General features: G+C 24.3%; 1 protein-coding gene across 1 annotated transcript in view; it reads right to left on the minus strand.

The window, feature by feature from the left end:
• The window catches only part of LOC109595073 (phosphatidylinositol 3-kinase regulatory subunit gamma), a 129,455-nt gene that overhangs the window by 107,477 nt on the left and 7,524 nt on the right, over positions 1 to 14,454 (minus strand). The window contains exon 4 of the mRNA XM_020010351.2: positions 7,129 to 7,176. Coding sequence (XP_019865910.2) covers positions 7,129 to 7,176 — 48 coding nt within the window. The remainder of the gene's footprint in view (positions 1 to 7,128; positions 7,177 to 14,454) is intronic.

The raw sequence follows: 14,454 nt of genomic DNA on the forward strand, positions 1-14,454 counted from the left end.
TTACAAATTGTCCTCTAAATTCCGTTTGGGCATGCAGAAAAAAAGGAGGTGACAAAAGTTGACTAATTTACTTCCGAACGATCCGTGACACATGTAAAACGATAAAGTTAACGCGGTACGGCTGAACACACGGTGTGCCAGTGAAGTTTAAGGCCCACGACGTTAAATGTTGTTGGGATTAAATTTTTTCGGTGGCTCTGTCTTATTGAGCCGCAGTTTTCGATAATTTAAGTCTTAACGATGGTGATGTAGACGTGCTAAAGTAAGGAAGGTCTGAGCTTGCGATGCTGTGACGTCATCGCATCGTAACGAGACACGACATAAACGAATACCGAGTAATCGTTATTGTTTGCGACGTGATTTTTCCATTTCGTATTGTGTTATAACATAGAGATTTGTTGAAATGCGTAAGCCTCCATTTTTTGATATCTGTGTCGCACATAAATTATTTTTAGTTGACACCATACTGTTTAATTTCAATTTATAAAAAAAAAAATATATTATGATTTATGTTACAGTTTACGTAATTCACAAGATAAGAAATAAAGATTGAATATAATTTAGTTTGTGTTCTATTAATAAAAATTAGTTTACATTAAGAAATTAGATTTCGTTATGTTTTTAGAAACTTAATTAATTTCGTCCTTGGGTGCAATTCACAAAAAATAATTGATTAATTAATAATTATCATAATTGGTGACGATAGTATTTTATATAGATTTTTTAGGTACCTTTCCTTATTTAATTATTTATTTATAAAAATTAATAAAAAAATTCACATATAATTTCAGATTCTTTTTAACCATTTAATAAATTTAAATAATATTTAGAAAATGTATATTTATTACAATAATATAATGTTTTGTATGTTTTTAGACTATAAATATTTTTCATTTTATTCGTTTATTTATGTATTTATTCAAAATATAACAGAAAAAAAGGTATGAACCATTCAAATAATCTAATTATTTTTGTGTTTATATTAATTCCATTAAAATATGATGATGATGATTCACATAATTAAATGATGTGTATGTTTTTAGACTATTATTTATTCTATTATATTAATTCCACTAAAATTTAACAAGATTCATATAATTTAATAATTTGTATGTTTTTCTATTTTATTCATATATATATATATATATATATATATATATATATATATATATATATATATATATATATATATATATATATATATATATATATATATTCAAAATATGATAAGAAAAAAGTACAAATCATTCATATAATTTAATTATTTTTATATGTTTTTAGAATCTTCATTTATATGTCCACTAAAATTATTTCCATATAATTTATTTATTTGTATGTTTTTAATCTATTATTTTTTTCTATTTTAATCATTTATTTATATATTTATTCAAAATGTGATAAAAAAAAACTATGAACCATTCAAGAAATCTAATGAATTTTGTGTTTTGCAAAATTCCACTGAAATATAACATGATTCAAATAATATAATGTCTTATGATTCACATAATTCAACATTTTGTATGTTTTTAGACTTTTATTTTTTTCTATATTATTTATTTATTTATAATTTATTCAAAATATGATAAGAAAAAAGTACAAATCATTCATATAATTTAATTATTTTTATATGTTTTTAGAATCTCCATTTATATTTCCACTAAAATTATTTCCATATAATTTATTTATTTGTATGTTTTTAATCTATTATTTTTTTTCTATTTTATTCATTTATTTATATATTTATTCAAAATATGATAAAAAAACTATGAACCATTCATGTAATTTAATTATTTTTATGTTCTTAGATTTTTTATTAATTCCTCTAAAATTTAATATCATTCATATAATTTATTAATTTAGTATGTTTTTTTTTCTATTTTATTCATTTATTTATATATTTATTCAAAATATGAACCATTCAAGTAATCTAATTATTTTTATGTTTTTAGAATCTTTATTAATCCCACTAAAAATTAACATGACAACACAAAGTATGAACTATTCAAGTAATTTCTTTAATTATACTGCTTAATTGGTTTTTGTATGGTTTTAGAATTTCTATTGATTCCATCATTTCATAAATTCAAATTTTTTTTATCATACTTGGACATATAAGTTTATGTTTTTAAATTTTATGCCAACTTCATAGATTTTTTAATACATACTAAAATAATTTATGTTTTTAGAAATTTTATTAACAATTCTTTAATATAGATGTTTTTAGACCTAATAGTTAAAAATGATTTTTGTATATTTTTAAAAATTTGACTTATTTCACTATTTAGCTCATTTGTTTGTTTATAAAGAATGTTCAAATTTTTATCATTATTTACCATTTTAATTCGACATATGTTTTAGACTTTATATACTAAAATAATTTTTTAGAAATTTTACTAATACTTCTTTAATAAATTTAGGTGATAATTTGTCTTATTAATTTATTAATTTGTTTTTAGACTTAAAAAATGATCATTCAAATAAAATATTTATTAAAAAATAGACTGATAATATTTAAATGATTTTTTTTATGTTTTTAGAAATTTTATTAACGTCACGTTTACGTATTCATAAAGAATGTTTTTAAATATTTAATATTTTTTTCAAATATTCATTAAATTCTTAGTTTATGCTGTTAAAAATGTCTTGCTGAGGCTGAATTATAATGTTTCTTACAGTTTTACTTCGACCAATGATAAATAATTATAACAGACAAAAGATAAAAATAAATTTACAAAGAGCAGTGAAGAACCATAAAGTAAAAAGTTACTTTAATTTTGTCCACGAAAAAAGAAAGTAGCCATTTTTTAAAAGAATAAAATTAGATTGGCCAATTGCATAGTAGATCCAACAATAACTGAAAACACAATAAACATAATATATTTTAAAAAGTTGCTACAATTATGGCCATCATTGTATATATTAAAAAATATCTTAAGTCTTCTTAATTGAAGAAGTTATTTTTGATTCATACAAATTTTACTGTTTAATTAACTTTTCTAAATTTCAATGAATTTTTTATATAGATTTGATTATTACTCTTTCTTCTTCATATACTTATATATACATATTAATTGAAGATTTTCAAATAATTTTAAATGTTATTAGATAATTTTTCAGAATTTTAACGTGTTTATTAAACAAATTTGATGATTATTTGATGATTTTTTAATATTTCACATTTTTCCACGTATAGAATATAAAATTTTAACAGCAAAATTTGAGGATCAAATTTATAAATAACCTTTAAACGTTATGAATGAGATACAAACGTGTTAATTGCTTAAATAAACTACACATTTAGCAAATCCTTCAAAACTAAAATCGGCAAAATTCCACCGCGAATATTCTCGCTATATTAAGACGTACCCCGACAAGATATTGGCTGCCAGCGCATAATGTGCCTTAAATTTCAATTGTACACGTATTATTTCCCCACTGTGTGTTTTTTGTAGTATACGGCACGTTAGTTTTATTGTTTTAGATTTTTCACGGATCGTTCAGAAGCGAATTATGCGAGTTTTTATTGGCGTTTTTAGGTCTATTAAATGTTAATGCCAGACGACTGGTAACAGCTTCTCCACAGCAAATTTAAAACGTACGTTTTTCTTCATTAAGATTTTCCTTTTTTTTTTTTCGTTGTTTACTTTTATTGTAACTTTCCCTCTTTACATTGCCAAATTACGTTTTATTAGGGCTGAGCAAATTCAAATAACGGTGGATCGAATGTTTTGGAGAGAGCAAGGTCGTAATAAACTCTGTTCCTTCGTAAATATTAATTTTTACGGTTACTGTTCCATATTTTGAATTAAACAAATTAATTTTATATAAAAATAGATTTATTTATTTTCTGATAAATATACGGAAAAAAATACGAAATATGATCTCAAGAGTATTTTTATGATCAAGGTTGATCAACAACGTGGTATCAAAATATTAGATGTTTATTATTGTTTAAATCAAAGAGTCCTAAATGAATTATAAGTATTCGAATGTTTTTTTATAGATAAATTATATATTTAATTCAATTATTATAATATGCAATAATAAAAAAATCGTCAATTACTTACTACATATATTTTATAAATAATTAATAAAATGAAAAAAATTAAAGAAATTTTGAAATCTTCCAAAAATGAAATCTAAATGTAAAGAAAATAAAGGATTTAAAATATCTAGTAAATTACTCAGCTTTTTTAATCATCTTCATTAAATTAGTTAGTGAATATTCCTAAAAGAATTTAATGATATATATAAAAATTTAAACCATTTAATTTTTATAATTTAATAAAAGAAAATAACGGAATTAAAATAAATTCAAAAAACATATAAAAAATATCGAAACATTAACAATTTAATGAATAAATTAACCAAATCATTTTCAAAAATTTCTAAAAAGTCTAAAAACACACTAAATCGTCATAATTATTAAATAGCTATTAAATTAATCATATATGTATGGAAGTAACTAAAATTTCAAAAAAAAAAATCTATTTTAGGTCAAATCTTAGTCAAAATTTAGTTAAATAAACAAGAAAATAATTATCAATAAGTTCCTATAATAATGACCACTACTGTACATAGAACAATATAAATTTCAAAATTTTCTGAACAACTGAAACTTTTGTTACTTATTCAACATATTTAAAAGAAATTTATAATTTTTTACTCTTTAAATACTATTTTAAAAATTTTTAATTCTTCTGTATACGAACAAAAATGTAATGGTCAAATTTTTAAGTGTATAAAATATTTAACATTTTAAAAAATTCCTATAATACTGACTACTACTGTACATAATATAAATTTCAAAATTTTCTGAACATCTGAAACTTTTGAAAATTAATAATTTTTTACTTTTTAAATACTACTTTAAAAATATTTAATTCTTTTGTATACAATTAAAAAAAGTAATGGTCAAATTTTTCAGTGGCTAAAATATTTAACATTTTAAAACGTTCCTATAATAATGACCACTACTGTACATAGAACAAAATAAATTTTAAAATTTTCTGAACAACTGAAACATATTTAAATGAAATTTATATTTTTTTACTCTTTAAATACTATTTTAAAATTTTTTAATTCTTTTGTATATGAATAAAAAAGTAATGGACAAATTTTTAAGTGGTTAAAATATTTAACATTTTAAAAAATTTCTATAATAATGACCATTACTGTACATAGAACAAAATCAACTTCAAAATTTTCTGAACAACTGAAACTTTTGTAAATTATTCAACATATGTAATTGAAATTTATAAATTTTTACTCTTTAAATACTATTTTAAAAATTTTTAATTCTTTTGTATACGAATAAAAAAGTAATGGACAAGATTTTTAAATGGCTAAAATATTTAATATTTTAAAAAGTTTCTATAATAATGACCACTACTGTACATAGAACAAATTAAATTTCAAAATTTTTTGAACAACTGAAACTTTTATATTTTATTCAACATATTTAAATGAAATTTATAATTTTTTACTCTTTAAATACTATTTTAAAAATTTTTAATTCTTTTGTATACGAATAAAAAAAGTAATTGACAAGATTTTTAAATGGCTAAAATATTTAATATTTTAAAAAGTTCCTATAATAATGACCACTACTGTACATAGAACAAATTAAATTTCAAAAATTTTCTGAACAACTGAAACTTTTATATTTTATTCAACATATTTAAATGAAATTTATAATTTTTAACTCTTTAAATACTACTTTAAAAATTTTTAATTCTTCTGTATACGAATAAAAAAAGTAATGCTCACATTTTTAAATGAAAAAAATATTTAACATTTTGAAAAGTTCCTATAATAATGATCACTACTGTACATAGAACAAAATAAATTTCATAATTTTCTGAACATCTGAAACTTTTGTATCTTCAACATATTTAAATGAAATTTATTTAATTTTTAATTATTCTGTATACAAAGAAAAATAAAAGTAATGGTCTAATTTGATGATAAAAATCATTAAAACTTTAAAAAATTATTTAAAATGTAAAATTTGAAAAAATATAATAATAATTAGTTTAGATTAGAACTAATATAATAGAAGTAGAAGTAGTAGCACCAAACCCTTTTGTACTTAGCACAGTAATAATAATAATATAACACAAAATTCAAATTAGTCAAATTTCAAATTCAAATTAGTGAAATTAAAAAAATGTATATAAGAGAAAATTTAGGAATAAATTATTAGTAAATACTTCTTAAGGTTTTTTTTAAATAGAAATAAAAGTAGTAGGTAACTCTAAACTCTTTTGTTCTTAGAACAATAGTAGTAATATAGAACGAAAATAAATGATAATTTATAAAGAATAAAAGTTATGGTAATAAGTTCGTTTGAACCAGAAGTGTTCATAGAAACGTATCGATTGAGATAAAATTAAAAATCGTGTCGATAATGAGAGTTGGTTTATTTTAAGCGGCTGCTGTACTTCCTGCCTTCCAAGAAACACTTATACAACAATGTTTGAAAAAAAAAAAATAAAGCAGTAAATTAATAGTGTTAATAAGAACAACCGATCGATCGGTGTTGTAGTGGCGATAAGGAAAATTCGATAGACTCGACCGGCATACGAACTAGGTTTCATAACTCCGCACGTAACAAACAGAAGTTACGAAACGACAGAAGAATAAGTAATATATTTAGCATATATTTATTTTCGTGTAGCCCAGAAACGGACGAAAAAGCAATCTTGTAAAATATGAAGTCGGAGGGAATGTTGAATACTTTCCCATTCGAGTGTTCTTAACGTTTCATTGTTAATAACGGCGGGGCCCGTTCGAAAATTTCTAAGGCTTCCTGAAAAGTGACTGGGGAATAGCGCGGCGAAAACATTTAAAATGCCTTTTCCGCGATAAGGAAGCACCTCGATAATGTATTTTTCGATAACCGTCTAAGCCGCCTTCGGGTGGTGGGAACCTTGAAAATTATATTCAACTCGTCGCCTTTTATACACAAATCAACGGCAACCGGAGCACATAATTCTCAACAAGACTATATGTACTAACGATTTATCTATGAGTAAATGTTTATTTTACGTCCCATGTGAAGTAATTACGATTTAACGACACGGTGATAAAATAAAAAAATAAAAACTTTTTGGCTTTCTGTCTTACCTTTGCACTTGACACCAACACGGCCCTGGCCCCAAATGTAGTCGTTACCTATAATAAAAGAAAACACACTAGTATCAAGACCGTTTTATTTGTCTAATAACTACAGGGTAATAAAACGTGAGCCCCTCAGTATTATAAAATTAGCTCACACTTTATTCGTACTCGGTGTGGATGTTTAACTATAGTCCTTTGATTTAGACACAACTAAAAATATGCCGCTGTTAATGATAAACTCTAAAAATGTTTTCACACAGTTTGCATAAAAATTTATCATTGAGGTGCATAATTTTACTGTTAACTCAAATGGTATCATAACTAATATACATTTTATCTTAAATATTACTTTTAGCACTGCATAAACTAAAATTCCCTACAATAACAATTATTGTTTAAACATAATCTTAAAAATTTGTCTATGTATTTTTATTTAGAGTAGTCACAAATCAATTTGTTTATGTGTTCATAAATTTAACTATATAAAGATATAAAGTAGTAAAAAAAATATTTTCCGTTTTTGGTTCATCAATTATATGAATTAATTTTTATTTATGATATATTTGTATTAAACTGTACATTTTTTTTTTTTTTTTGAAATTCTATGTTTAAAAATCAGCTTCGAGCAACAGAAGTAGTACTTGCATGCAGGCAATGTCTTTAGAAGAGATGCTGTAGGTGATGAAGTTACTCAAATTTGGGCTATTTTAATATATTTTTCTTTAACAAATTTGATATTTTATTTAAAAGCTTTTTTCATGAGACAAAAATTGTGTTCTCAATTCTGCTAAATTTGCTTTGTATTTAAAAAATCAGCATTGAGCAACAGAATTGGTACCTCTTCCAGGTAATGTCTTTGGAGAAGATGGTGTAAGTGATGAAGTTGCTTGAATTTAGAATATTTTAATATTTTTGTATCAAACTTTATATATTATTTAAAAGCTTTTTTATGCTCTTTATTTGTTAAAAATTATGTTTTCAAGTCATATAATTCTGCTAAATTTGCTTTAAGTGTTCAAAAATCAGCATTGAGCAACAGAATTGGTACCTTTTCCACGTAATGTCTTTGGAGAAGATGATGTAAGTAATGAAGTTGCTTGAATTTAGACTATTTTAATATCTTTGTATTAAACTTTATATTTTATTTGAAAGCTTTTTAATGCTCTTTATTACTAGATTGTTTTTAAAACATTTTCATGGGTTAAAAATTATGTTTTCAAGTCATATAATTCTGCTAAATTTGCTTTAAATGTTCAAAAATCAGCATTGAGCAACAGAATTGGTACCTTTTCCAGGTAATGTCTTTGGAGAAAATGGTGTAAGAGTGAGTAATGAAGTTGCTTGAATTTAGACTATTTTAATATCTTTGTATTAAACTTTATATTTTATTTGAAAGCTTTTTAATGCTCTTTATTACTAGATTGTATTTAAAACATTTTCATGGGTTAAAAATTATGTTTTCAAATCATATAATTCTGCTAAATTTGCTTTAAGTGTTCAAAAATCAGCATTGAGCAACAGAATTGGTACCTTTTCCAGGTAATGTCTTTGGAGAAGATGATGTAAGTAATGAAGTTGCTTGAATTTAGACTATTTTAATATCTTTGTATTAAATTTTATATTTTATTTGAAAGCTTTTTAATGCTCTTTATTACTAGATTGTATTTAAAACATTTTCATGGGTTAAAAATTATGTTTTCAAATCATATAATTCTGCTAAATTTGCTTTAAGTGTTCAAAAATCAGCATTGAGCAACAGAATTGGTACCTTTTCCAGGTAATGTCTTTGGAGAAGATGGTGTAAGTAATGAAGTTGCTTGAATTTAGACTATTTTAATATCTTTGTATTAAACTTTATATTTTATTTGAAAGCTTTTTAATGCTCTTTATTACTAGATTGTATTTAAAACATTTTCATGGGTTAAAAATTATGTTTTCAAATCATATAATTCTGCTAAATTTGCTTTAAGTGTTCAAAAATCAGCATTGAGCAACAGAATTGGTACCTTTTCCAGGTAATGTCTTTGGAGAAGATGGTGTAAGTAATGAAGTTGCTTGAATTTAGACTATTTGAATATTTTTGTATCAAACTTTATATATTATTTGAAAGCTTTTTTATGCTCTTTATTTGTACATTATATTTAAAACATTTTCATGGGTTAAAAATTATGTTTTCAAATCATATAATTCTGCTAAATTTGCTTTAAGTGTTCAAAAATCAGCATTGAGCAACAGAATTGGTACCTTTTCCAGGTAATGTCTTTGGAGAAGATGGTGTAAGTAATGAAGTTGCTTGAATTTAGACTATTTGAATATTTTTGTATCAAACTTTATATTTTATTTGAAAGCTTTTTTATGCTCTTTATTCCCACATTGTATTTAAAACATTTTCATGGGTCAAAAAGGATGTTTTCAAATGATATAATTCTGCCAAATATTTTATTTTAATATTTTGTTTCCGGTATCTAAGCACGGAAACATTTCCTTGAAACATGTTCAAAACTCAATTGTCTCTAGGTCTTTTGTCTGTAAACACTTTTCGCAGTTCACAAATTCAATATGGTGCCTGAGTCATTATAAGTGTTTTTAAAAGTAATTAAGATAACATAAAAAGTAAAAATTAAATATTTGACATATGAAGGTTACAGTATCACTATAAAACAAACAATCAGATTGCATGTAATTAATTATTAAATATTGCTTTAGCGGTAATGCCTTCAATGATAATTTAAATGACTGGTAAATTGTTATATTGTTGTCAATATATCAAAAGCAAATAGTGCATACTTAACGTCTTTTTTTAACTGTCCGAAAATAGCAGTGAACACAATTGTTATCGGTGCATTTAAATTTCGAATCTATACATATGAAAATTTACTTTTAAAGGGAACAAATGTGACAATTATATTTTGGTACCAAATGATTGTAATTAACCTTTTTATATATAAATATTTTTGTGTTAAAAAAGGTGTATTCAAGTGCAAATTTGCTTTATGGGTTCAAAAATCAACAGAAGGGCACGTCAGATCTGTCATTTGTTTAAAGAAAATGCTGCAAGATGTAAGATTTTGGTTTCGTCTGTTTAATTGATGGGTTGAAGATGAACAACGTCAAAGTCATCCTGAAACCTGTACCAAAAAAGAAATTGGACAATTCTCGTCATTAAACTGAGACCCTTAGAAAACGGTTCAAGTTGGTAAACCTGAAGGAACTCAGTTGTTTTAATCAATAGAAAGAGTGTTCTGCTTCTTTATTATAACCTTAGATCACATATCTCATTAGAGACTAAAACAAAGCTTTAAAATATTTTATCTCAGCCAAGTTGATCTTTCCTTCAGTTTCAAGAATCCAGAACTTCTTGTATTGTCATAAATTTGCTTTTAGACCAAAAAATTGTTGATTATACTCATACAATTTTATATTTTGGACACTTAAGTCACTTTTTTTCTAGTTAGTATAGAAATAATCAGTCACAACCAAAGTCAACCTGTATAATAACATCAAAAATTTTAAACACTGAAATATTTTAAGTCAATTAAATATTTATGAATGGATATAAGTAAGTAACAATTAGGTGTTTTGAGAACAACAATACTTCACTTAAAATAATGTCATTTATTTTGACTCAATTTGTACATGTTTAAAGTACTTAAAATAAATTTTAATGCTGAATTTTGTTATCGTTTATTATTAAAATTAAAATTCCGATTCGACTTGTAAATTGAGATACATAATGCCTGATAAACATACACATTTTAAATAATTTATTTCTTTTTAAGCTTATTTATATCAAACTTAATAATTTGTTTGGCTTATGGATAATTAAACTGATCATTGATTAAATTATATAAATTTTACTTAAATATCAAATTCAGTCAAATGTGGCACAGAACAATGTACACAGCGATTTATCAAAGCAAACAAGACTAAGCCAACAATTATTTCAAAATGATTAACTCACAAATTATCGTCCAATTATTTAATTGCCTACGAAACTCTAAAAATAAAATCGGATTTAAAACAGATTTCACCTTGTAAGTACACAAAATGGACAACAAAAAATCGTTCGTATTTTACAGCAGTGTATTTATTTAGAGAACGAGACAAGTTTTATTATTCTTGTGCTCCATCTTCTCACTGTGCCATTTTAATCAATTAAGCGACTAATTAAGAACAAGTTGTTTGTTGTTCGTTGTTTAAGGATTCGCAGTTTAATTTGAAATGATGTTAAGATTTGGATTCTCAATCGGATTTTTTACCTCGTGGATCTGGTAAATCTATAAATCAGATAATTGGGTATTCCGATGCACAAATTCAACGTTCCTAACTTGGTTTGTTGGAAAAATTAAATTGTAAATCGTTTTACGAATTAAGCTTTTATCAATTTGAATTGATTGATGTGGTTTTCTATCGAATAAAAGAATTAAAAATGAATATCTTTAATTGTACGTTGAAGTTTTACAGATTTAATTTTAATCAATTAACTAATCGACTAATTAGTAATATTAAATAGATATATTAGAACATTAGTTTAATAATTATAAATATCAACTTTTAGTTACTAAAATACAATGCAATTTAAAATAATATTTTCAATAGATTATGGATTAGTTGTGAATTATATATTGTGATTAAAATTCATTTCAACATTTATCTGGAACAACAAAATTGTAAATTATTTTCTAAATAAAAAATTTTGCATCAGATGAAATGTTTTAATAAACAATCTGATTGAGCATTTAATATATTGTTAATTTGTTCCTTTTTAGCCATTTAAAGATTTTTAACAAATTAATTTAAAAATAATAGACTTTAAATTGGATAGTTTTAGATCCATAAATCTGATAATTAAATAAAATTGGCAAATTCACATTTTGTTAAAAAATTAAATTGACCAATTTGCATAGATTGAAATGTGTTTTTATTAAATAAAAGAACTGAATAGAATTTTAAAGTGTTTATTTGTTTACTGAACTAGTAAATATTATATAATTATTTAATTATTACTTGTTAAAATGTATTTAGATTTTATAGTTATTATTCTTGTCCTCCATCTTCCCACTCAACCATTCCAATTAACTAGACGATTAATTAATAATATAGTATTTACAGTTTAATTGATTGATTTACTTTATTTACAACTAACGATTTGTTTAATCACTAGGTTTGATAATTATGTGTGCTGTACTCACTGAAATATTTCTTTCATTATTTACTTTTAAAGTTAATAAAATATTTAATTAATTGTATATTTTTAGAAATGTATTTAACATGAATTTCAATTGAACAATTTTGGTTGAAACGTTAAATTATAAATTATTTCCTCAGTAATACGTTTACAAATTCGCATAAATTGAAATGTGGTTTTATTAAATAACTAAACTGAAATGCGTCCAAATTTTAATATTTATATTTAACTTGTAATACAGTTATTTGCGTATTTTTGGTTAAAATATTATATAGGTTTTAGTGCATTTAAATATTATAATGTTTATTTAAACCATAAATTAATTAGTAGTGTTTGTATTTATTTAAATTTATGTTTTGCAATATGTTATGTATTGGAAAGAAACTAATACACGTGATTTGGTGGTACTTGATACCAATTAATTATTACAATAGTTTACCACTTGCTGTAAAAAACAGTGAGATGTGCCGATGAAAATTTGGTAAGTTGATTACTGTAGTGTGTGCTAATCTTGTTCTGTTCGCAATAAATAGTACTTTATGGAGTACGACGCAGACATGTTTTATTTTTCTAGGCTAATGAATGGGCTGAAATAGCTTACTTATAACAAAATTTAGATGGTTCTGTTTGATTTCTAATTTACCTCGGATGTGGTCAATCACCAAGAACTGTGTATAAAAATCTTTTACGGTTTGAATGTTCGTAACTCCGATAAACAAAATCTTATTTCCATCCGAGAAATTGCAGAAGTAATCAGAAAAATTATTTGAAATAATAAATATGTAATACGGAAGTTTTATTAGCTAAAGTTGTATCATTAAAAATTATAAAATATATTCCCTCCAGTAGGGTTGTTCGAGTTGTACTCGATATAACTTTTAGAGTTACTCCCTTTGCCGTCTTGATGTTTAATCAAAAAGTTCATTCCGAAGTAAAATTAACTACACCAAGTAGTTAAAAACTATGAAATTATCATAGTAATTATTGTAATAGACTGCTGAAAACTTTAAGTGAAAATGTTACATTCAAATGATAAACTAAAATAATAATAATACTTATTAATACACCGTTACGTAACAAAAAAGTAAATACAAAGATAATAGTATTTAAAATACATCAAACAGATGCTGAAACTTTGTTGGTGCTTCGAAGGTAATGAAATGAAATTATTATTGTTCTGTGTAATGGTGTGTCTGGAACGTAAGAATAGTTTGAGGATGTGTCCCATCTTCATGTTTAACTTTACTTGATCAATAAATGGGTTAAACTAGTTTGCGTATAAGACAATTTTGATGGTACTGTGCGATTTTTAATTTAACTCAAATGTGGATCAACCATCAGTAACTGTGGATAAAAACCTTCAATCTTTGAAGTGACCAAAACTTTTATAAATGTCTAGTTGCTACCATCCAAGAAATTAGGGAGAAAGTACTACCAAATGTAACTTTTAGAGATCCTCCCTTCACAATATTAATGTTATATAACTTGAGGCAACAAATATGTAGTATAGTAAGTATTATCATTAGAAATTGTAAAATATATTCTGTCCAATTGGGACGCTGAAATTTGCAAGGACTTCTCAGGGAGAAAGTACTACCCCATGTAACTTTTAGTGTTCCTCCCTTCACGATCTTGGTGTTTAATCAAAAAGTTAATCTCATGTAAAATTAACTACAATAGTTAGTTAAAAAACTAAGAAATTATTTTACTAATATTGGTACTGCTGAAACCCTTCAGTGAAAATGTGACATCCAAATGATAAAGTAAATTGATGACAACGTTTATTGATATATTGATTCAGATTACATCATTACAAAATATATCCACAAAGATATTTCTGTGGACAAATCACACAAAACAGATACTGAAACTTCATGTGCTTCGAACGTACTGTGTAGTTGTTGTGAATCTTGGATTATGAAATTATTCTTGTTCTGTCTAATGGTACTATGTGTGGGACATAAGAATGGTTTTAGGAGGTGAATTCCATCTACAAGTGTTACTTTTCTTGGCCAATAAATAGGCTAAAATAGTTAGTCTATAAGACAATTTTGACGGTAATGTATGATTTCTAATTTAACTCAAAAGGGGATCAACCACCAGTAACTGTGGTAAAAAATCTTCAAACTTTTAACAGTTTAGCT

Source organism: Aethina tumida, chromosome 1 (genome assembly GCF_024364675.1).
Source record: "Aethina tumida isolate Nest 87 chromosome 1, icAetTumi1.1, whole genome shotgun sequence".
Taxonomy (NCBI): domain Eukaryota; kingdom Metazoa; phylum Arthropoda; class Insecta; order Coleoptera; family Nitidulidae; genus Aethina; species Aethina tumida.